Here is a 24,749-nt window from a genome sequence, read left to right as displayed (position 1 = left end):
TGCCTTGTCTGTAATCTCGAAATAAGATAATGCAAAATAATCCTTATGCTTAAGTTATTTTTCGTCCTAACATAACATTTAGTGGGAGTTCTAAGGAGATATGTGAGTAATCTTGGTATGTAACACTAGAAATCAATAAAGCACATGATATGCTATTTGAAGAGAACAATGAACTACATGCTTACATATAAAAAATCTGAAATTTTAGAGATCATTAAGTATTTTGACTTTGATTTTGCGGGATGCCTAGATAGCAGACTCTCCATGTTAGGATACATCTTTAACTAAGGTGGTGGAGTTAATAATATCTTGCTATGAGGTGTCAAACCAAAAGATATGGTTGTCAAATTTTGTCACTTGCTTGTCTGTTGTTACCAACATTAAGAGGCCATTAAGGATTTACTGTGACAATAATTTAGTAGTGTTATAGTCCAACAACAATAGGAGTTCAACCAAGTCAAAGGTTATTGGCATAAAATATTTGTTTATCAAAGACAAAATTCAGAAAATAAAGATATTTATAAAACATATATATAGAAAAGACAATATATTGGCTAACCCACTAACTAATGGTTGACACTTTAAGCATGAGCATGTAGCTCATATGATGTTATTTTAGTTGTTGCCTTCATTTAGTGAGAGTCTTTATATTATATATTTGGATTTGGATTTGGATTTGGTTTTTCATATATTTGATTTTCTGCAGAAATAAAAATTATAGTTTACAAGTTTATTATTAAACTTGTTCATCTATGTGCAATATTTAAATTGTACTTAAGGACTTTATCTTGATCTTGCTAAAGACTTAAGTTGCACCAGTTGGAAATAGTCATGATTGAGTTTACATTGCATGTAATTTCCATGCAGCTTATCCATATTAATCTATGTCATTAAGTATATTGATATGTTAGTCATTGAGGTCTAGTCACATTTAACATAGTGACGAAAGTCACGGTGGTTCCATTATTGATACATGAGATGGACCAAATTGTTAAAGAGGAAGTCTAGAGATAAATAGCATATTGATGTGCGCATAAGGAATTGTGATATAATTAATAGAATATGTAGCCCAAGTAGAATATTTTTGGAATTTTCTATTCCAATAGTTAATGTGAGCAAATTTAAGACAATTAATTATATTGGTTATTTATCCTTAGTGAGCTTTATTTTATGTGGTCAAATTAGGTGAGCATGATAGACTACAAATAACGTGATGTCGGACTTAAATGAACAGATGCCACTATTGACCCATTAGGGAATAATGAGAACCCTATTAGATTAACACACTATAAGTAGGCTATGGTCCTCAATATATCGAGCCAACACACAGTTATCTTCTCCCTGTCCAAAGAGTTACAAAGGTCCCATGGAGAAATAAAGAGGCTCCGATTGAGGAAGAACCATAAGGCCGCCAACAAGATTATTCGTCGTTGTTTGTGATTGCATAATCATTATTCCATAATGCTCAGATATGGTACCAATTATAGATCAAGATAGGTACTTAAATCCTTAATAATCAAATATGGTGTAGATATTAAGACTTGAGTTTTTTCTTCCGCATAAAGAATAAAAAAATACTGAAATAAGGATTAAAGATTTCCAATAGTGACAACATGCTGGTGGTAACGATGTTGGTGGTTGTAGCTAGTGGTGGCAGTGGCAGAGGTGGTATTAATGGTGGTGGTGGTGGCAGCAACAGTGATGGTGGTGGTAGAAGTGTTGATGGTGATGGTGGTGATAGTACCAGTGGTGGTATTGTTGGTAGTGGTGGTGGTGATAATGATAGTGGTGACGGTAATGGCATTCACGGTAGTAGTGATGGTGGTAGCAATGCCAGTGGTGATGGTGATGGTGATGTCGATGGTTACGATGGTGGTAGTGACAATGGTGGTTGTCGTGTTGGTGGTGGTTCCAATGAAGTTGGCGGTGGTGGTGACGAAGGTGGTGGTGATGAAAATGATAGTAGCAACGCATTGATGGTTATGGTGGTGGTAGCAATGTCAGTAGTAGTGGTGATGTTGGTTACGATGGTGGTGGCAATGATGATGGAGGTGGTGGTAACGGTGCTAGTGATTGTGGTTATATGTAATGTTGTAGATTTTGATGATGCCAAAAAGCAAATGATAGAAAGAGAAAAACAAAATAACATGAAGAGTCTTGGACAAGAGCAAGTCAAGCACTTAGAAGATTTGATGTAGCTCCATGTGGAGCTTGTAGGCCTTGGATCTTCTTCATCAATGGAGTCATTTGCTTCTTGAAGTTCAATGGTAGCGGAATGGAGAAGGAAGAAAGATGATTGGAGATGTCACTTCAAGGAGAAGACGAGTCAAGCACAAGCTCACCACCATAGGAAGTCATGGATAAAAGCTTAAAGGAGGAGAAGATGAGGGCAAGGAGAAGGAGAGAAGGAGCACGAAATTTTGTGCCTCAAAAGATGTCTGAACTTTGAAGTGTAATTCTCAAATGATCAAAGTTTAAAAAATACACACACATGACCTCTTTTTATAGCCTAAGTGTCACACAAAATTGGAGGAAAATTTGAATTTTTATTCAAATTTCACTTAAATTTAAAATTGAATTTGTGGAGCCAAAATTTCACTAATTATAATTAGTGAATTTTAGCTATGGTTCAGCCCACTAATCCAAGATCAAGTCCAAGATTCTCCACTAAATGTGTTTTGATGTCATGAGGCATGTAAAGCATGAAGGACATGCACAAAGTGTGACTATATGATGTGGCAAGGGGTGTAGCAAGCAAATGCTCACCTCCCCCTCTAAAATTTAATTGGATTGGGCTTCTCCCAATTCAATTAAATTTATTTTCCAATACACACATCAAATATTCACTTAATGCATATGAAATTACAAAACTACTCATAATACAAAAACTAGTCTAGGTGCCCTAAAATACAAAGGCTGAAAAATCTTACATTTCTAGGGTACCCTACCTACATTATGGAGCCCTAAATACAAGACCCAAAAATAATGAAATCTTAATCTAATATGTACAAAGATAAGTGGGTTCATACTTAGCCCATGGGCCCGAAATCTACCCTAAGGCTCATGAGAACCCTAGGATCTTCTCTTGCATCTCTGGCCCAATCTTCTTGGAGTCTTCTATCCAATGCTCTTGGAAGGTAGGATTGCATCAAGATTCAAGACTTAGGTTAAATTATTAAAAGGTTTTTCCAGTAAGCATATTTTCCATTTGATTAATTTAAATGAAGTCTTCTAGTTTCTTTTAAAAGCGTTAAAATTGTTTTTCAAGTTTTGGAATCAATATAATTGATTACCACATCATGTAATCGATTACCAAAAGCAACAATATAAAAGTTTTTTTTTAAAAATATGATATTTGAAATTTGAAATTTGAAATTACACCAAAAAACGTGTTTTGAATAGTTGCATCTTTTAGGAATGGCCCCTAACGATTTAAACAAATTTTGCCTATAAATATTCATCATTTTAACACATTTATATACATGAGAAACTTTTGAAAATATCTTGTTTAAAAATCATTCTCAATCATCAAGTTCTTGATTAAAAACTTGGCCAAATACACTTATTATTGAGAAACCTTCTAGTGCTTCAATTTGTAACATTTCCTCTAAATAAGAGAATGAATTCTCATATTCTTTGTATAAGCTTTTGAAAAGGGTGAGGCATCCCTTGTAAGAACAAGAGTGTGGTATCTCATGATTATTGAGAGACTCAAACACAAAGGGTGAGGGATCCCAAGGTGTAAAAGTGCTCTATTTTTCTAAAGGATTTGAAAGATAGTGAAACTCTCAAGTGGTTTGATTGGGGATTGGACGTAGGCACGAGAAGTGACTGAACCATTATAAATCGAGTTTTCAATTCTCTCTTCTTTTATCTCTTTACTTTTATTGTAAATTTGTTGTATTCATTTATATTGGTAGAGATCTTAATTACTTGCTTTTTCTCTTTTTAATCAAAGTTTTGATACATTATCATATTTATTATATAAAAAAGGAATTAGAGTGTATTAACAAAGAAAAAGTTTATAAACTCAATTGATCCCCCTCTTGAGTTCATTGAGGCCACATGGATAACCATGATCGTGGTGATTGCAGCCAATTATGACGATGATAGTGATGGTTGTGGTGGTGTGGTGGTGGTGATGACGGAGGTGGTGGCGATTGTGGCAACAAAAAATGTCATTGTCAAATGTGAAAAATGTGTGCATGTTTTTTTTCCTTAAAACTAAAAATCAAATTTACAAAACCTTTTTTTATTGATTTTAAAAATGAGTGTAAAAATGTTTCGAAAATGATTTATAAAATAATTCAATTCCATTTTTGCCAAATATGTTTTGTTTTGAAAATTGCATTCGAAAACCAAAAAATCAAATATTCACAACCACCTCAAATGGACCCTAAGATTTGTGAAAGTAGGTCAAGTGGGCCTAACCTAATTTTTTTTGTCGTATACCAACTCACCAAAGATTGTTGATCACATGAGTCTACTTGCAATATCACAATTTCACAATGATCCCACCTCCACACGATCCTCTTAACAGTTCAACACAACACCGTTCGCAACATGTATCATGAGATTCTAAAAGAATGATCACAATCTTAACAACCTTGTTCAATTTAGAAATAATATTTTCAAAATTAAAAAAAAAAAAACTAGACATGAAGATAAGCACTATAATATCATACCGTAATTCTATCCATCGTAATCCCCAATAGAGAATGCCCTAAATTAACAAACACCAACATAAATTTAAGGCTAAAATATATTTTTTTATCCTCTTAAATATGAAAATGTTCGTGTTTAGTCCTTCCAAAATTGAAATGTTACTTTTTGGCCTGAAGCTAGACTTGAATGATTCCATACCTATGTGTTACTCCCTCGTTGGTCTCATCATTGGCCACAGGAGTGGATGATTTATGCGGATTAAAAACTTGCACAAACTTCTCTTCCCTAACCTTCTTCATCTTCTTTAAACCCCATTAACCACCATAGCTAGAGACAACACCTTCCTCACCTTGCTGCATTCAACTTCCAGTCATCGACGCAATTGAACACTATCCCAAAACCACCACCACCCATCTCTGGTGCAGATCCACCACCCACCACCCACCACCATCCCTAACCTTACTCTAGCACAACCCCAGCCAACACCCATTCACGTTGTTGCAATAGTTTCGATCTGAGCAAGGACAAAGAGGAAGGATTCGTCCTCAAAAACTCAACCATAATTTTCGAATATGAGGAAGTTTCTCAAAACAAGGGGAAAAACAGAGAAAAGGCAACAATTTGTGTGATGTCAATGTTGCTACAGTTGGGATGCAAAGGTTGTCGAACACCGGCACAAGAAGAATCGATTGACATATAGGTGACCACCAATATATTTTGATGGCTTGAAGAAACTGAGGCAAAAGTTACCTAGCATCCCTACAAGAAGTTATTAAATCTTTGAAATAGAGTTAAATTAATTTTAATGATGTAGGAAGAATCAAGAGTGGTTCAAGTTTCGACTTATTATTTTCTTAATCTAAAAATTGTTAATTTCATTATTTGTATTCTTTCGTTTCAATATTTTATGTGGGTTATTGATTATTGAGTTTTAATATTGTTTGGGAACCCTTATAAGATGGACGCCTCCTTCTTAGTGAACTTGCTCCTCAAGGCCACAATTATATAAATAATCCATGAAGAGGGAGGACCTGACCAATGCTGGCAAAAGCAAGTTGGATACCAAGACATAATCAAACCAAACTGAGATAGAGGACTTGTCTTCGAAGAGGATGAAAGTTCGGAAAGAAAGATTTAAAAAATTGGAATAGTTTCTTCATTTTGTGACGATTTTTCACCTCTGAAAATTATTTTCTAAAATTTAAATTAAAAATCATGAGTTTAAATTTAGAGTGCTGCTAGGTGCACCTAGCACTTGAGGTGAAAAGCCCGTAATACCCCTGGCTTAATTTTTTTAAAAAAAATGCATGACTCTCTCTCTCTCTCTCCCACTACTCTGTCTCTCCGTTTTGGTTTCTTCTTCCTCACACAGTTTCCTTCTTCTTCTTCCTCATATTGTTTCGTTCTTCTTCTTCCTCACCTCAGCCATTTTCGTATTTTTTTTGCTGACCTCACCGGTGTCTCCATTTGTCACCATTGTCGGGAAAGGTTGTTCTTCTTCTTCAGCCACAAACCATTGTTGCCGTGAAGAGGACCTTGCCGTGAAGAGGTTGTGAGGTGCATTGAGGAGGTTTCCGTGAAGAGCAACACCACCGTCCACCGTCGAGGGAGCGTCGTCACCGTCCACCATTGAGGTAAGCGACGTAACCATGTTTTCGCCATTATTGTCGGAGTAGGGATGCTTCGAGTTGGTTACTGATCAAGTTGATCCGGAAGGATCAACTTGATCCATAAACTACTCGAGTAGTTTACGGATCATGTTGATCCAGAAACTTCAATCTTAATTTTAAAAATTGCTGAATATTTGATAAATAGTGAGTTTTTTTTTTTTAAATTAGGAATTTTGGTTATTAGGATCACCTTTGAGTCTATGCTAAATATTTGATAAATAGTGTCATTTTGGAGAATATCAATTGTTTCAATTGGATTTAATGCAAAAATGTAATTTCCTTTTATGTAATTGCCACTTAGCATCATAAGTTGGGGACTACCTAATGCACCTACGACCAAAATGACATCACCCCTTGAACTTGAATTATTGGCTTTGTTTATGTATGGTTCATAGGTTTCATCCAAGGTGCCATTACTCTGGATGAACCTTCTACCCTTAGCTCTAGTTTCATTTGTGTAACCTAATACCCCTTGAACTTGAATTTAGGATTGAATGCTGAATTGGTGACTGAAAAAAACTAGTTAAGCACTATTCAGATAATGTATTTTATAAATATTCATAGAAGAAAATAGGAATGTAAAATGAAATGAATTTATTTCTTGAATCCAGAATGGATTTATGTATCAGCTATTGGACAAGCTACGAGAGTGTCTATGGAAGTTAAAGTACATACTGATAAAAGAAATTTAATGTGTTCTATTTTTTAAAACCAAAAGATATAGGTCAATTATACAAACTTGAACAGAGCGAGGTGGACAGGATCAATCATATGGCATGAGAAGTATAAAAAAGTAGAACAAGGGTAGCTAATAAACCTGCACTGGCATTGATGCAAATAGAGCGCCAACCAGCCTTGAATTGACATCGCCATGGTAAAAAAAGAAAGATTAATTCTGTTATATTAATCAAGATGTCTAAAAGCATAAGCACATTAACATAACCCATAATTATGGTGTAAGCATCATGTTGAAAATATATTAAAAGTTACAGTTGAGAGTATGTTAATAACATTTTTTTAATAAGAATCTAGGATATTGATTAACAGTTGCCTGAAAGAAATTATCATTGTTACTTGATGAAGGTGAAATACAGCATCAAGTTTAAGAATAAATGAAAAAGGAAACAATTGTAGGATGAATTGGGAGAGTAACTAGTCGGGTGGCATTGGCTAGTGGTAGGGAAGAACAATCCAGCTCCAAACCCAAGTTCTTCTATTGGCGAATGTCGTTTTGCAGTTGAGTTGCAAAGACATCTCCATGTTTGCTGCTGCTATTGCAGTTGCTTCCCAATAATAATAATTCTTCTATGCTATGTATGAGCAAATGTTCGTTCTAGCAATCATTCTCGCAGGATCTGTGCAACAAAAAATATATATTTTAAAATGATATATATCAACATTGATTCTCTAATAATGGCAATGGCATGGTAGAGAAGGGTTTAAGATATGGAAAATCAATCTGCGCACCAAGATAATCGTTGGTTTCCACATGACTAGAGATTTGTGAGTAGTGGATGATGAGTCAATCAAAATTTTAACCACATATTATAGGTATAAGTTTAAGCTAATTATTGATGAAAAAGAGTAAAAGTACTTGTCACTTAATTCTTTGAAACAATCACAATCCAATAGAAACATGTTTGTTCAATACAATGATACATGGCATAATGGTTTTTTTGTTTTGGGAAATATTGACAATCGTAGGCTGAAAGTTAAGATTGGGTTGGACTAATCAATTTTGCTAGGTATTTAGGTTAACTAAGAATGGCTTAGGTAGAAATGTCCTCACTCGTCCCATGTCAAGGGTTGTTGCTTCTTGCACTTCCCAATTGTTTTCTGTACTCTTTCTACAATTTTTTTGACCTTTCAAATTAATCATTCCGAAAGCCAAAAAGAAAATACATTCCAGAGTGTCCATGGAAGTTACGAGAGTGTCTATGGAAGTTTTGACCTTATCCCAAGTAGTTTTGCATACAAATTCCTCAATGAAATCCTGATAACTTGCGTGAGTTTGAGTTGATGAAATTTGTGTTAGAGCAATGAAAATTTAAGTGAATGAAATCAGTGATGGAATTTGTGGTACTGATTTGCAGATCATGGTTAGGACTAGAGGATTAGGTCATGCCTTAGGTCACGCTACTGGCAGAGGTGTGGGGCGAGGAGATCGTGATGATTCCGATGATGCTCCGCAGCGTCGACGACTTACCGCATCCACACGGAGGCAGCGAGTACCTGTGACTGTGGCACACGATGAGCCAGTGGTCCCTGCGCCAGATGTTGAGGCTGACGTATTTCCGGATGACCCGATGACACTAGTTGATGTTGAGGACACCAGGGCAGACATTCCTGTAGACACAGGCGCGTAGGCTGTTGAGGATGAGCATGAGGGATTTCTGGGTGGTCCGAGCGACCCATCGTGCTAACCCAGTATGCGGATCACGTTGCTTGCAGCGTACGGACGGGAGAGGTATTTATAATATTTATTTTTAGTTACTTGTTAGTTATACTTTATGATTGAAATTAGTTTTCCTTTAAATGATGATTTTAACAAATTTTGCGTTCCTTTATACTTCAATTCAGGAGCATCCTGAGTTGAAGTTATCCTCTCACGGGAGGAAGATTCATAGTTTAGGCAGGCTTGTACCTGCCATTGAGGGACTAGTTGTTGGGACAGGACTAAGTCCTCTAATCGCGTGTTCGGTAGACACTGGCGATCGGGGACTTTTGTCCTCGTTTGTCGAGCGGTGGCACCGAGAGACATCTAGTTTCCATCTCCCTGTGGGAGAGCTCACGATCATGCTGGACGACGTCTCCTTGCTTCTGCATCTGCCCGTGGTTGGCGACTTGCACGCCTTTCAGCCCTTGCACGTGGATGATGTAGTTCAGATGCTGGTGGACTTATTGATGGTCTCTGCAGAGGCTGCCAGGGTTGAGACAAGGCAATGTCGTGGACCGTACGTACGCCTGCAATGGGTACGTGATTTATACGAGCACCGATGCCAGGCAGGTCATTAGACAGCTGCGGCTCGCACATATCTTCTTCGTCTTCTGGGTTGCACTCTGTTTGCTAACAAGAGTGCAACCAATGTGCATGTTGTGTATTTGGAGGCCCTTCGTGACCTCAGTCAAACCGGGAGGTACGCCTGAGGAGTGGCTGCTCTGGTGCATATGTACGACCAGCTGAACGATGCCTCTATCAGCAGCAACCGACAGCTTGGCGGTTACATCACACTGCTGCAAGTAACAAACATGTTTTTCATTCATTGAGGTTCAACAGTGTTCAACTTTAAATTTTTTTAGACTTTCATTATTAATGTTTATCATTTTGATGTTACCTCTGTAGTGCTGGATATACGAGCACTTTCCCTCAGTCGTAGAGTCCACTACTGATCAGGACTACGACGAGGATTCCCCGCATGCCTGTAGGTGGATTGCGACGAAGAAGACCGTGAAGAGCATACGTACACTGACGTACAGGGAGCGCCTGGACCAACTCCGGATTCTGGATGTCTGTTGGATCCCGTATGGGGAGCACCGACCGGTCCGGGACTTCCATTTGATTTCATGTTATTCCAGTCTCCTGCGCTGGGGGCCTGTTGCTATTTATTACCGACCAGAGAGGGTCGTGCGATAGCTTTTATACACCCAGACCATTCCTGCTTCGCCTGTCGATTCATGGGTGTCGTATGATGATATACATGACAGGTGGATGCACTACTCGGATCATATGGTTCCAGCAGGTGAGGTGTGTGTTGTGTCAGGTCAGTGTGTCAGCGACTACATGGACTGGTTCTTCCACATCTCGCATCCTTTCATGACACCAGACCACGCATCAGATCCTCTGTCAGATGGTCATGCCCCGCAGCCCCAAGTCGTCCCTCAGGCCCCACGGATAGATATCCCTCACGTGCCGGAGCCAGGAGCACCGTCGACATCTGCGAGGCCCGTTGTGGAGGAGCCTAGACATGTAGTGGTAAGTAATACTAATAATTTATGTCATTTACGTCAATATTTTCATAATAATTTGTGTAATCTGTTTGTTTTGTATTTAACAGGAAGTTTGTCTTTGGATTACTGAGAGGTTGGAGCGCCATCTGAGCCTAGGAGTGGTCACGCCAGGCTCATCGACACATGAAGTGATCGAAGAATGCCTCAGGATGGCCAGGAGTGTCACACAGGACCAGCTAGTATATGTTAGGTCTTGACGCAGGTAGCGCACGGATCAGGCGTAGTTTATTTACATATTTTATATTGATATTCGATGTATATACAGATATTGTACATGAACCCATTTCATTAGTAATGTTGGTTTTATTTATTTCCATTAGTAATGTTAGTTTTATTTATTTCCATTGATTGTGTATTCCCTTTGCCTAAAAACCTAGAATCCTATCTCATATTTTACATTTGTGTCTATATACATGCGTGTTATTAAAATGGTCTAGTTAACTTAGTTATAGTATATGTAAATTATTATAAATGATCTAGTTAACTTAGTTTACCAACTAATAAAAAGTAATTTTTAATATAACTTTAAATATAATTGAAATAAAGAAGTTGAAAAGGGTGTAGAAAAGAATAAATTAAACAAAAAATGGAAATTGAAATAAAGAAGTTGAAAACATGGACACACATGCTTAAAAAACTTCTAATTAAAAAATTTATAATTTTATTCTATCAAATTAAAAAAATGTTTTTTTTAATTTGTCTCCTCATATAAAAATCCGTATTTTATTTTAAGAGACTAAAAAAGAAAACCTTCTAATTTGAGAGACTAAAAAATAAAACATTCTCATCTCATTTGAAGCATTATACATAATATTAAATTAATAATTGACTCATATAATTTATTTATTTTCTTCATTTCCATATTTTGCATCAGAGTTAAATGTACTTTGTTAAATATTTTTAATTAGTAAAACATTAAATTATTTTTAATTGATGACAAAATGTATTGTAATTAATTTTTTTTATAGTATTTTGTTTTTAAAAAATGAAATACTCGAGTTTAAATAATTAATTGTAATTTTTTTGGTTGTTGTAGTTTTTTTTATATTTAAAATAAAATTGCAAGACCGACAAAAAAGTAAAAGTATTAGAAAACAAATTTAACAGAGAACGACAACTCATCTTCCATTTCCAGGAAAAAAAAACAATTATGCGATACATGAATTCAAACAGTACATTAACTTCAACATAGTCGAACGAAATTAAATTTGCATCAAATACTACAACTAACTCATGCTAATTTTGCGACAAAGACAACTCGTCTTCCATTTCCGATACAGGTTTACTGAAAATAGCTAAAATTTCTATTGGCCCAATCTTTTTCTAGTAGTTAGACTTAATCAACACCTTTACCACGTCATTGTTGGTTTTGAGTTCAATTATTTCAAATTATATAACTTTTTATGAATACTTATGGAGACTTGGTTTCCGAAAAAACAATCGCCTTACCATTTGTGTTTCATCAATACCATAAAGGGAAATCCCAGGAGGCACAACTTGCTTGATCAAATCCTTCAGTTCATCCATGGTACATCCAATGGGAATGTCAAACTTTTTGGGATTTTTTCCTATGAACGAGTAACCAACAAACTCATTTTTGCGTGACATGTTCCACCTCCCATTGTAATATAGCAGGGCATCATAAGTAGGGGTCATAGTAGCTTCAAGTAAGTTTAAAATACCATCTGGGCTTCTAGCAATGCTACATAATAACTCAATCGGACCAACAAACGAAAAGTCATGATTACACATTAACATTGTGTTAACATCAACATCATCTTTTAGTTGCATACATTGAAACCGAAATTGATTACCTGCATACGTGAAAGGTTGCCGGTAGTAAATTTCATCCAAAAATTGTTTGTCGGTTAGCTTAAGGGTATTGTGTATTATGGTTTTTAACGTTTGAAAATCACACCCGTTAGGTACTCGAATGGGAACTGGGGTGGAAGCTTGAAAGGAAACACCACTGTCATTGTAAACAATGGATTCAGTTGGAAAAATAAAACCTAATGTGGAGTTCACAACTGTCTGACTGCTTGTCTCTCCCAAGAATGCCATAGTTTTTTTCTAAGAGTTGGGTTACCACTGAAACTTGTGGTTTTTTACAGTGTTAGGCTGTGTCATATATATAGATGAGTTTTAATATCAGTGCTGCATTGTTTAAAGATTAAAAATACGCATGCACATGCTTTCTGTATGTGCTGTCAACTACACCAATGACGTGACATGCTTTAGCTTGCATCAGATCTGCATGTGTAGTCATGTTGTGCAAGGTCCTTTCACACGCTTTATGTTAATGCAGACAACAATTTATCATACACGTTTTTTCACAATGTGTAGTCAACTCAGACAACGATATATCATACATGCTTTTTTAGAATTAAGTAATGATTTTATTATGGACGTAACAAATAAATGTGAATATCCAATTCAAAATGATCAGTCATTATAAATTATATGTTCAATCCTCATTTATGTCAACATAGTCTCTCTTGAACATCACGAAACTCTTGTAATGTTGCATTCTGCTAATATATGGATTTGGCCACGACTTCGCCTGCGGATGACAATTGCTAGACCATAACAATGCTACAAGCGGTAAGGGACAATGTTCTTTTAAATAAACTTGTTGTACATGCGAAAAAAGTGTTAACTCATTCCTACAAATCTCATTGCATAAATATAAAAAAAAAAAAAAAACACTTCATATCTGCAATGTACCTCAACAAAATGATTGTCATACACATGACCGATACAAATTATACGATGCAATGAAGAATTTGCCAACGGTTGACTTCTAAGAGGAAAGAATGTTGTGCTTTGTTGTTTAGACAAGGATACAACGATTACATTATACCTTGATGCAATGACATGTCCCATGTCCATTATATCCATCCACTTATTCGTAGTCACCTGAATGAAACAAATATACACGTCAAACTTAATTTCAAAGTAAATTCTTAAAAATCAAATACATAAATTAAATACCTTGGTTAATCCATCAACAAGTAGTGACATCCTTAATTCCTCAAATCTCTCCATGCCACCAAAGAGCTTGATATAATCTTCTGAGAATTTGGCAAGTTCTTTAAGCAGATGGTTGCGGACCATCGACCAAGAATCTTGACCCATACCTAATAAACCGGCAACTGACCGATATCCACAGTTACCATCAGCTTTTACATCAACAATCTTATCAATGAAGTCGTGCATAAATGGCTGAAACTGGTCCAACATAGGCATCATCATTCTTCGATTCGGTTGCTCAGAGGATGATGCAGTACGCCTCACTAACGAATTGCTATTTTGCATAGATTCAAAGGCATCTACATACTCCCAGTAAGATGGATCGCGCTTTGTTGACCTTGGGTTCCTGCTCATAGCTTTCTTTGGTGCCCCCTTTATGTTAACCTTTGCTGGAGGAGGACACATCGAATTCTGATCAGGGTATGCAATTTCCCAAAGTTTAGTCCTCAGAGTAAACTTGCCACAAACATCAAGTTCTTCGAATCTTTTGGATATTGTTTCCATTACATCCTTGATGCTCACCTCAGGCTCAGATAACCCTTGGTCTGAAAAACTGAGTCTCCTCCAGAACATATGGATTGAATCCAGTGGGATGCAACCACTAACATATTTGGATAGCTCACAAGCACAAGGAAGACCAAGCGTGGTTCTCACCACGCAACCACAACTTGAGGGATTCTTGCCATCATAGTAAACACGCTCTAATTCAGCAGCAATCTGATTTAAAGCATACCTTGAAACCATTCCAAGAAGCCTCATGTATAAGGTTTTTTTGAACACATGTCCAATGACATGTGTACTTGTTTCAAATGATGCTTTAATCTCCATGTGCTGCAACGTAATCATGTTGTTCATGGCATCCCACACACTGCACAAGTCTCCAATGCTATTTTGTAACAAAAGACGAGTGAGCAGATTCAACCCTACATTTCAAATACACAAATAAAAATAAACATATACAATAATGCAATTCCATAAATTCGTCATGTTAATAGAAATAGTTGAACAGTTTCATACCTGTTTGTTGTTGTGTTTCCTAAGTGCATCACCTTATTAGTCCAGGCAGAAACAAATTTTTCCTTGTGTGGTATTATCCATGTTTCCTTGACATAGTCAACAAACATTGGCCAAGATGCACAAGCCATTTCGAACTTCTTCAGGCATTCATCAAACTGTTGTTCTGAAGGACAATCAGTCAGACATCCCCAACAATCCATGACATAATCCCAAGCATTTTTTTGTGCAATTAGTGATTTACATTTGGCCTTCACATTCTTGTTTATGTGAAAGCTGCACAACAAATTTGTGCATTCAGGGAATACATCCTTCACTGCATTCATCAATGCTTGATCTCTGTCAGTGACAATAACTCCAGGGAGGGCATCACACTTTAAAAAAAGGCCTCGGAAGCATTGTAAAGCCCAAACCAAATTATTAACGCGTTCACCCTCCAGATATGCAAAACCGGCAGAGAATGTCATCCCAGTCGGTGTCACCCCAACAAAATCGAGCAATGGGAGTCTGTACCGGTTTGTTTTGTAGGTGTTGTCTATCAAAAACACCAAATTACATGCGTTGACTAACTTCACTACATCAGGGTGACACCAAAAGATATAATGAACCACGTCTTCATCCTTTATTTTGTGCCAATGAATATACTGATGGCGTTGAAGAAGCTTCATCAAATGTTGCATTTCAAGATCGCTTCCTCTTATGGAAGAACGGAATGCACTTCTTGCATTGTATATTTGTTTAATGGTCGTACAGCTATTGGCATTGTGTTCCTTCAGAGTTAGCAGAATGTTTCTTGGCTTCACCATGGACTTCGTCATATCAGCGATAAGTGTTTTTTCAGCTTTAGTCAATCGCCCCGCATATGGATGCCCAACTAATGACTTACCAATTCATGATTATGCACTCCACAAATCAACTTCACCATCCAGCCTTCTCCTCCAACCACTGGCTTGCAACGAAGCTTGAAGGGACACCCACATTTCCTAGTCCCAGTGTCACTTCTGATAAATTATTTTTTCCTACACCTATACTTGCCACTCCTTTCACAGCCAATTAACACAAACATAATCCTTCCTCTACTACTTGTGTTTATGTCCGACCTTAAAATCACCGCCACAAATCCGTTTTCATGAGCCACGGATCGAGCCCACCGCAAAACATCCTCTCGGCACTCAAACACCTACAAAGCAATCCACATAATTTAAGTTTTCTACCAATATTCATTTTATTAAATCTGTGACAAACATTAACATTATAACCTGAGAATTATTGAACGCATCCGAACAATCAACATGTGGTTCATTCGCACCACATGCTTCTGCATTTTCATAATCCATATCCGCTCATTCAGACATTATTTCATACATCCACATATTTTCGTCCATCTAACCAACTCAAACAAAAAATGGCCATACAAAAAAATTAGTAATTTAAAAGAAAAAAAGGAAACTAAATTCAAAAAACATCAAATACTAAAAATAAGTCTCTTACGGATCAACTTGATCCTTAAGTTGGTGTGTCACGGATCAACTTGATCTGTAAGCCTCTTACGGATCAACTTGATCCATAAGAGATCCATACGTCAGTGACACAGCAACCACCTTCTGCATACCTCGTTTGTCGTCGTCAACCACTGCAACGCACCTTCACCGCAACTAACCGTTCACAACGAACCAACGAACTCGAGACAATGCCGCACGAAAACCACAAAAATAGAGAAAAATAGCAAACCAAAATGGCAGTCGTGAAGCGCAGGAAAAAAAGCAAGCTTTTATAAGAAAAAAAACCTAGGGGCATTTTTGCCATTTAGAAATTTTGCTGGATGCACCTAGCAGCACTCTTAAATTTATCCAAACTTATGCCCAAGCCATACAACATTTCAAATATTTTTAAATTTCTGATGATGAAAAATATACTTTAGTTTAATTTTAAATATTCAGGTAGAATACTAGTATGGTTGTCGGTCTAATAAAGCTAAATTAATGTTATTCACTGTCTGTTACCTACATCAACAAACCCTAGATCATACTGTATACGTGATATACAGATGTTTGAATTTTTTAAAAGGAATTTGATTCTTTTAAAGTATTTTTTATCTTGAACCAAAGAAAAGGCTTCTTGATCTCAAAATACGCAAAGCATAAATTCAATGGCAAAATATGTAAGAAACCACACCCATAGGACAGTACCACTTGGACTCAACTAAAGGCAAAACAAAAATTGAATGGCATTCCAAAACACTCGTCAGAGTTCAACCAAAGCAGAGATCGTGCTTAATTTGGGCAGAATTTGACATGTTGACTAAATTTCAAAATTGTTCTGGCAAACTAGTGTTTACAATAAGAATATTTATATAACATCTAAATAATAATTATCGAAGCTAAATCAAATCCTATATGCTGTGCTGAAATCTTAACTCTCTGACATCTCCCGAAACCTGGCAAGTGCTTTTTTATGAATAAGCATCTTGTAACTGTCCCCTGCTTGCACCTCAAGGCTAGGATCCAACTTCTTCTGTTGACTCCCAAGTCCTGCCCTATTTTCGGTGGCTTGTGCCAGGACAGGCTCTATCATTCCACTCCCATCCTTTCCTAGTCCCTGTGCATCAAATTATCCGTAATACAAGAAACAACCATAATGTAGAAATGTTAGAATCCTTCGGCAGATATGTCGAGAAAATACCAAATTTCCAGGGGTATCCCATCCAATTCTTGAGGTCGAAACTGACTAAAGAATAAAAAATACACACACATATAAATATAAACTAGAGGAAAATACTATCTGGGTCTAGGATCAAAATACCAACATATCCCTGTAAAGGGGGAATTTGGAATACTGGAACTTATTGCAAGAGGCGGCAACAAAAAGTATCAAGCTCTACCAAACAACTTGAATAACAAAAATAAGTGTAATATGTAAAAACTCATGTAATGAGGAGGAACGAAACGGTACCAATCCTTCTTGCCAGCCCATGTTGCGAAGCATCCGATTACCAACATTGTTTTCATCAATTGCTTTGTCTGCCGTAATCACCTCAAAAGTATCAAGGTTGGCATCTCCAACTATGCGTCCTCCACCAACCCCAGGAGGGAATGGCATGGGATCACCCTTCCTTGATGCAAAATCTCGATCTTCAAGGATACATATGGTAGAAACAAATATTTTCTCAAAACGTCAATCCACATATCTAAGTTACCAGTAAACCTACTGCCTCGCAAACTTACAATTTAATTATTTAAATTTTTTAAATATTATCGTAACAATTGATACATGAACTTGCTACGATAGTTTTCAGCCTAGAGAGATTTTTTTTTAAAATAAACAACATAATTCTATTATATTTTAAAAAATATATATATACCTAAAACTATAGAAGAATTCACGCACACAATTTTGATTTCCTAACCAGGAAAATTTCTTCAATTTCCCTTATTAAAAAAAGAAGAAAAGATTCCTTACACCTTTAATCATAAAATACAATAATATGTAGCACGCCAATGCCTTACATCTAACATAGAACTAAAGCTTCCTCTACTCGAAGAAGAGCCTTTTTCATCAGATACAAGAGACAATGTTTTGAAATTAGTAACTAATATAAATTAAGTAGTCTTACTTGAATCGCCAATTTCAAGGTCAGCTAAATCATTTCCAACTGAAGATGATGAGCCATATAAACTCCTCCTCTCAGCTGCACGGTCCCGGTAAGTTGTTTGAGGTTGTTCCTTGTGAGTTGAAGCAGAATGAGGCATTTCTGAAAACCTTCTTCGACCACTTCCAACAATCACAGATTGTGTATATGAACCCAGGGCAGATACATCTGTTCTAAAGGGAGTAGCAACTGTCTGTGCATCAACATTTGCTGTAGATAAACTTGGCATAGATGATGCAACAGATGTAGAACCTGAATAAGTATCTGCTTTAACAACCCCTCTTCCTGAGCCCCTTATAACCCCCATCACAGTGCCTCCAAGGCTATTACTAACAGGCTGTGGCTGTGCCTGAGAATCAATAGCAGCACTCTGGGCAAGAGTTGTGTGACTTCCTGGATTAGAAGCATTACTTTCCCTTACCATAGTCTCATTTTTTAACTTATTCTTTGCATAATGTCCAGAAGAATATGACCTATCATCAGCTGAAACAGAAGGCTGATTGTCTTCCAGAGCCACTCGAGTAGCCTGCCCCTCATGGCTCCTTTGTTTCCACATTGTCAACACATTGTTCATTTTTTTCTTGTTTGCCAGTATACTGCTTTTTGAGGCAAGTTTTATTTCCTTTGATTTTTCTTTCTCTTTCTTCTCTGCAGCTAAAGCAGCAGTTGCTGCAGCCTGGACAGCATCTGCCAATGAAGCTGGCTTCTCAACCGGTGCAACAGCAGTAGCTGGTGCAGAAATGACCTTTTTACTTCCAGAACCATCAGATACCTTAGAAGGTTCAGACTCATTAGATGCTTTATTCTGATTTTGATCAGTGCAAGGTATGTACTGCTGAGTTTGGTGGTCATATGAATACCAAATCCCATTATTACCATCATAGTAAAGACCTACATATAACAAGAGTGTAAAAAACCAAAATAAAACAATAAATATAATACAACTTTTGACAAGTATATTCCGAGTCTTAATGCTGGTCAAAAAATAGGCTCAACCAATACATGCAAGCTCCATAAGCAACATTTCCCAAAGCACAATGTTATATAGTGTGTGAATACAAGACATGCACAGACATGGAAACATACTAGGTAAACAGGAGATGAGCAAAAATTTTGCAGCCTTCTCCCTTCTAGCAGAACTCAATTACACAAGGAAGAATAGGAGAGAAGGGGAACACAGGATTAAAAAAAGCCTTAAAATTGACTGACACTACTGAACCAGTAATAAATAGGAGTAGAGTTCACTTCAACATGCATGTTTTGGGGACTCTCCAAACTTGCTTTTGGCTCATTAGAAAAAAGGGTCACATAACAGGGAAAAAAGCCTTGAGAATCTAAAAGCTACTTGAGAATTACATATGCAGCAAACAAAAAATGCTTTTGATAAACTTTTAAGATAAACAATACAGGCTTTTACAACCAACTCAATCAAGATGCATACCAGTATTTCCATCATAGTAAAACCCAGAAGCAGCATCATAGTAATAACCCGATGCTTCATCCCAAACAAAGCCTGATTGTGGAGCACCAACTTCTGCACCAGTTTGCTCTGGACCAGTAGATTGTTTGGCATCTGGGTTGTATTCTTTTGGAGCCCATCCCACAGAATCATACTGAAGATTGGGTAAAACCAAAAATACATATATCAAATTTACGATAACAATTACCTACAGCATATCAGAACTATAATTAAGAATACAAAACTGTAGTAAGAAATACAAAATATTAATGTGGCATGTTTAATGAGAAATCACAAATAAAACTTGCAGGAAATTCCCCTCTACAAAAAAAGAATCAGTGACTACACATACAGGAAAACGCATATGGGAAATTTAATTACCTAGGAGCTGTACACCAAAGTAGAAACCAGCTCATATCAGACAAATTATGAAAGCTTTGTGTACAAATGAAAATCCAATTAGATTAAACACTTCTGCTGTATTTGACAACAATCATTTACTTTAAATTATCAAAGAACAGGTTTTCAATAATGCCTCAATTATTTTCAGCTTAAGGAAATCAGAACTCCCTATTCATGTTTCTCAATAAGTGATGCAAATGCTTTATACATTTTTTTAACCAATTTTAAGTCTTGCCCAACACATTATGAAGCAATTTTTTTTCATAATCAGTGCAATACTTTTTTTCTTATAAAAATTAGTTCGTTTGTTTAAACTTAGTTGTTAAAGAAAGTGAATTTTTAAATAAAATAAGCAGTTTTATGTTTTTCAGTATGTTGTTTAAACTGCTTTTGTTTAAAAAAAAAAAGCATTTTTCTGCTTTTCTTAAGAAGCAAATTCTATTTGCTTCTTAAAAACGCAATATTTTTTTTAAAAAAAAGTGTTTTTCACAATTGCTTTCTTTTAAAGTTTAAACAAACTGGCCCAATATCTGAGGCAGAATCCCTGTTATTTTCCACCAGATTCCCTACCAATTATTATAACCTATTACTCCAAATGTCAAGTAAGGAAGTTGGAACTAAGGTAATCATCCTCAGACAATACAAGCAGCAACAATGTTAAACTTGCATAAAATGATTTTGAAATTGTCAATATTCACCTTAAATAATACAGTGTCTTTAAACATGTATAAACTACAAATACAAAATTCATAATACATAAGAATAAAACACCTGTTGGGCAAATGTCGCAGCCTCGATAGCAGCAGCTGCAAGACTGCTTGATTGGGAAGTTCCTGATGTTCCTGATCCAGGGCCCAGGATACTTTTTGCATACGCCACTCTTAGAATCTGCCCATTCTTTTCAAGCATAGTTCCATTCGTTGCCTCAAGAGCTTTGGTAGCATCCTCCACCTAAACAAAAATATCTTGCCACATTAATACCTACCCAAACACCTATTAGCGAGCAACTTTTCTTGCCAGACTCCCTCCCTTCCCCTCATTTTTTTTTTCTAGAAAACAAATAACAAAAATGTGAAAATGAACGGTATCATTTGCATAGGACTCCAATGGCAAACACAAACAGATAGCTACTACTGAATATATAAATAAATAAATATAAATGTACAAACTTGGGTAAACAGAAGTTATTCAATATGCTCTATTATAACAGAGTTAATCATAAGCTTGAGCCATAAGCTTCTAGAAATAAGATAAAAAGAACTTAATTTGATAAGGCTTTTAGGCGGAGCTTATTAAAAGCTTACAGAAAGGTAATAAACCACCTTCATAAGCCCATATAATCTTCTAAACACCCCTTTATCCATATAACTCCCAAAGTATTACTTAACAAAATTCCAATGAATCCTTCAAATATGGGAACTGTCATTTCAATCAAAGAAACTAACAAAGTCCACCATAAAAAAGCTATGTCTTCACTCTTTAGACTGTTTTACAAATTCACTAGAAAATATTTAGGAAGAAGATATCATCAAATGATGTAAAATGTGCCATTTAACTATGCAATGACACAAGCCTTCGAAATGCACACATTTTATGTTCTTAGTGATCAATGTGTGACATAGATATTAACCTTTAAAGACCAGGAAGAGAGAGAGAGAGAGAGTACAGCACAACATGCAACAAGAATTACTCAATTATTAATCATAAGTTGTACCTACCGAATAAAAGTGTACAAATGCAAATCCCCTTGAGACATGAGTAAACTTGTCTCTCACAAGACGCAGATCCTGTAATAGATAACAACACTACTTAGCATATAAATTGCAACATAAACAAGAACAACCCTGCCCCACCAATGCATAAACATAGTAAAAGGATTAATTAACTAGCTCAACTAGTAATCAAACCTTAATCGGAGCATGTTTGGAAAACTCATAGCGGAGCATTTCCTCATCCGCATTTTCATCCAATCCACGGACAACCAACACATGAGTTGGACCTGATTGCACATATAGTTAATTACAAAGCATTAATAAAGCATCAATGTCAGGTACGGGAGTTATACTTACCTGCTTCTGAACCTTTCTTTCCTATAGCTGCTGAATTAGACAATGAAATATCTGCTGCAGGGGCATCATCAGTTCGTGGCTCATTACACTGCAATAATAAGAAATGAGCATTGAACCAATCCAATATTTGCACATATGTACACATACATACTTACACCTCAATTGTAAAAAGGATGACTACCCTAAATTAATCTTGGCATGATAATCGAAAGCATTAAGCATGAAGAAAGTCTACAGTTCAAAAAAAGACAAAAAGGATGCAGGGGAAAAATATGAACCTGATAGCAGGAAGTCCGGCGTGCAAAATTTATGTAGCCACATATAGTGCACATCCAATCGGATGGAACCATCATGCTCTTATAATTATGACCTGATTTCATAGCTCCATCTGGACCAGGACCTCCTGTTGGCTTACTACTGCAACAAATATAGCTCAAAATGGCAATATAGACTATTGTAATTTACAGCATCAGGATATAACTTGGAAGTACAAATAACTGGCGAAGCCCTAAAAATGAAAAAATACCTATATTCAAAGAAAAGTTTTCTGCCATCCACAACAAGACCATCATCTCCTAGTTTGTCCATCATTCCTTGGGCAGCTCCCTAATCCATAATATATTAAACTCAATACAACATTTATGAAATCAAGATATATAAGTATAACATTGGTAAATAAACATGATAAATACCACAGAAGGAAAATCAATGAATGCAAATCCACGAGAGACACCAGAATTTCTCTCCTTTATAACACGAACATGACGGAGGGGACCACATTCAGCCTAAAATCATATAAATGATGATACCCATAAGAAAAAAAAAACATTATCAAAATCTACAAGAGTAAATGATGACACTCAACGAAACAAACCACGTACAAGGATTTGGTATAGATCTTCTTCAGTTGTCTTCTGTGAAAGACCTTTCACAACAACAGTTGCAGATGGGGCCTATGAAAACAGCTTTAAATCAGATTGTCTAACAGTAGTAAGATAATTACCTAAAATATAAAAGCACTATTCAGCACATACCACAGAATAATGCTCCCACTGACGTTTATCATCACGATCCCTACGTCTTTCACTTTTGTCATATCGACTGTCAGTATAGCTATCTTCCCTATAACTTCGACCATGGCTTCGACCTCGGGGGGACCTAGATCTTGGATGGTCATCATATCCACGAGATTGAGACCGGGAATGGGAATGAGACGGGGATCGAGAACGTGAACAAGATCGAGAACGAGAATGTGAATGTGAATGAGAACGCTCATGTCTCCTATGCGGACTCAGATCTCTTTCCCGACTATGACCACTCTTAACTCGTTCCCGATCACGTGATTTGCGTCGCCTCCAATTACTATCTCTTCTACTACTTCTTTCATAATCAGAATCATAACTATGTCGACCATGATCATGATCCCTCTCATGGCTATCCTCCCTACGATGATGAGAGGATGCTCGGGACTTGTAGTCATAATCATCATCATATGCATAATCATCACGGTCATGTCCTACAAACCTGGCAGGTTTATCATATCCTCGATCACCATAGTTTTCAATGCCAGTATAGCCATCCCGAAACCTTTCATATTCTGGATAGGTGTCAATCTCACGATCCCTGAAACCATCAATCTGATCATATGATTCATGATGGGGCCTCTGAAAACGTCTAGATTCCCTGTCAAGTGGATAATCTTCATCATAACCTCTCCGTTTGGTTTGACTCCAGTGGCCAACAGGAGGTCCTGGCGGCAGATAAGCCTCCCTATCCAAAATGTCACGGGGGAAATTATTTCTCTGGTAAACGGCATCCCTTGGATATCTTTCATCTATAAACCTTCTCTCATCATAGGAACCGCCAACCCTGCCAAAATTATGGGTAAAATGGGAGGAAAGAAAAGATAAAATTCGATACTACGCATCAAAATAACTACATTATCCTTATACTCATAAGGCAAGCATTATGCATAATAAAACACAAAAGCAGATCTCAGTTGTACAATCACACATGGGAAGAGGTACACATACCACACCACCAACATATTAAAAAACAAAAAAATATCCTCAAAAGACACAGACTTTTACCCACAGGTTTCAGATTACCGTAGCGACGATGATAAGCATGAAGCAATTCAATTGCACTCACCGGAAGTTGGGGTCATGGACGGTGCTGTATCCCTCAAGAGCCTGTGGATTCAAGAGAATAAGCTATGTCAGGAACAAATAATCAAATGGTGAGACGAGGGTTAGGCAAATGGAGTCCATATCTGACTGCCCCCACAGCTAGCTTTCTTTCAGAATTCTCCGATTAAAAATCAATGAGATTGAAACCCTAATAGTAGTAGTTTCTTTGAATAATGATCCCCATATATTCCATATAGGTGAATTATTTAAGGAGGAAACCACAATTACGCTGTTATTATCCCAGCCTTGATGCAGAGCATAGCGACCAGGATCCATTTCTTGCCAAGCCCACCACCGGTCCTCTCTCTAGCAATATTGTCTCAAAGTCAAAAACTTTCTCTCTCCCTGTAATATATGCACAAACAGATTCAGTTATATCCACCATGAAACCCATTACCACCACCTTCTGGGACCCTCTCCTCCAATTCCAACAACAATTACCGTCTTCAAAATCCTCGCTTTATTATCCCACAAATCATCAACAACCCATCAGCTCTATAACTAATTTTGCAATAAATTAAATAAACATTCCAACAATAATTAAACAAAAAAAAAGAGTAAAATTTATCAATCTACCATCTGAAACAAATCCGA

The 24,749-nt window shown here is 36.7% G+C and overlaps 3 protein-coding genes across 5 annotated transcripts; 1 reads left to right on the top strand and 2 right to left on the bottom strand.

Moving 5' to 3' along the window:
- Positions 1 to 1,628: 1,628 nt before the first annotated feature.
- On the top strand, positions 1,629 to 4,913 carry LOC102668286 (putative glycine-rich cell wall structural protein 1). The gene is made up of 3 exons (XM_006599832.1): positions 1,629 to 2,085; positions 4,095 to 4,165; positions 4,842 to 4,913. The coding sequence occupies exons 1-3, from the start codon at positions 1,629 to 1,631 to the stop codon at positions 4,911 to 4,913; spliced, it is 600 nt and encodes a 199-aa protein (XP_006599895.1).
- Positions 4,914 to 12,845: 7,932 nt separating this feature from the next.
- LOC121173680 (uncharacterized) lies at positions 12,846 to 15,904 on the bottom strand. The gene is made up of 4 exons (XM_041010349.1): positions 15,647 to 15,904; positions 13,335 to 15,567; positions 13,204 to 13,259; positions 12,846 to 12,903 (listed from the first exon to the last, which is right to left on the bottom strand). The coding sequence occupies exons 2-4, from the start codon at positions 14,226 to 14,228 to the stop codon at positions 12,846 to 12,848; spliced, it is 1,008 nt and encodes a 335-aa protein (XP_040866283.1). The 5' UTR covers positions 14,229 to 15,567; positions 15,647 to 15,904.
- A 733-nt stretch (positions 15,905 to 16,637) lies between these two features.
- LOC100777686 (SUPPRESSOR OF ABI3-5) lies at positions 16,638 to 24,503 on the bottom strand. 3 transcript variants are annotated; one of them, XM_041010428.1, is made up of 15 exons: positions 24,384 to 24,503; positions 24,118 to 24,158; positions 23,001 to 23,835; positions 22,848 to 22,919; positions 22,659 to 22,751; positions 22,493 to 22,572; positions 22,245 to 22,383; positions 21,967 to 22,054; positions 21,805 to 21,896; positions 21,616 to 21,684; positions 20,669 to 20,848; positions 19,478 to 19,649; positions 18,001 to 18,927; positions 17,340 to 17,518; positions 16,638 to 17,001 (listed from the first exon to the last, which is right to left on the bottom strand). In XM_041010428.1, the coding sequence occupies exons 1-15, from the start codon at positions 24,429 to 24,431 to the stop codon at positions 16,993 to 16,995; spliced, it is 3,024 nt and encodes a 1,007-aa protein (XP_040866362.1). In that variant the 5' UTR covers positions 24,432 to 24,503; the 3' UTR covers positions 16,638 to 16,992. The 3 variants fall into 3 exon arrangements, with proteins under 3 accessions (XP_040866362.1, XP_003548725.1, XP_006599220.1); XM_003548677.5 differs by having other exon boundaries at positions 16,638 to 16,985; XM_006599157.4 differs by having other exon boundaries at positions 16,638 to 16,985; positions 22,245 to 22,380.
- Positions 24,504 to 24,749: the final 246 nt, after the last annotated feature.

Source organism: Glycine max, chromosome 16 (genome assembly GCF_000004515.6).
Source record: "Glycine max cultivar Williams 82 chromosome 16, Glycine_max_v4.0, whole genome shotgun sequence".
NCBI lineage: Eukaryota > Viridiplantae > Streptophyta > Magnoliopsida > Fabales > Fabaceae > Glycine > Glycine max.
Note: the sequence above shows the minus strand (reverse complement) of the source record. Positions and strands in the feature narration are given on the sequence as shown.

Excerpts from the sequence above, each read along its gene's own strand:
- LOC121173680 (XM_041010349.1), bottom strand. The coding sequence starts at position 14,228 with ATGAACAACATGATTACGTTGCAGCACATGGAGATTAAAGCATCATTT. Across the intron at positions 13,260-13,334 it reads TTGTTGATGGATTAACCAAG|GTGACTACGAATAAGTGGAT; the intron begins GTATTTAATTTA and ends TGTTTCATTCAG. Across the intron at positions 12,904-13,203 it reads GGACATGTCATTGCATCAAG|GCGAAGTCGTGGCCAAATCC; the intron begins GTATAATGTAAT and ends TGTCATCCGCAG.
- LOC100777686 (XM_003548677.5), bottom strand. The coding sequence starts at position 24,431 with ATGGATCCTGGTCGCTATGCTCTGCATCAAGGCTGGGATAATAACAGC. Across the intron at positions 20,849-21,615 it reads CATTTGTACACTTTTATTCG|GTGGAGGATGCTACCAAAGC; the intron begins GTAGGTACAACT and ends ATTTTTGTTTAG. Across the intron at positions 18,928-19,477 it reads TTACTATGATGGAAATACTG|GTCTTTACTATGATGGTAAT; the intron begins GTATGCATCTTG and ends TGTTATATGTAG.
- LOC102668286 (XM_006599832.1), top strand. The coding sequence starts at position 1,629 with ATGTTGGTGGTTGTAGCTAGTGGTGGCAGTGGCAGAGGTGGTATTAAT. Across the intron at positions 2,086-4,094 it reads GCTAGTGATTGTGGTTATAT|CCAATTATGACGATGATAGT; the intron begins GTAATGTTGTAG and ends TGGTGATTGCAG. Across the intron at positions 4,166-4,841 it reads CGGAGGTGGTGGCGATTGTG|CTAGACTTGAATGATTCCAT; the intron begins GCAACAAAAAAT and ends TTTGGCCTGAAG.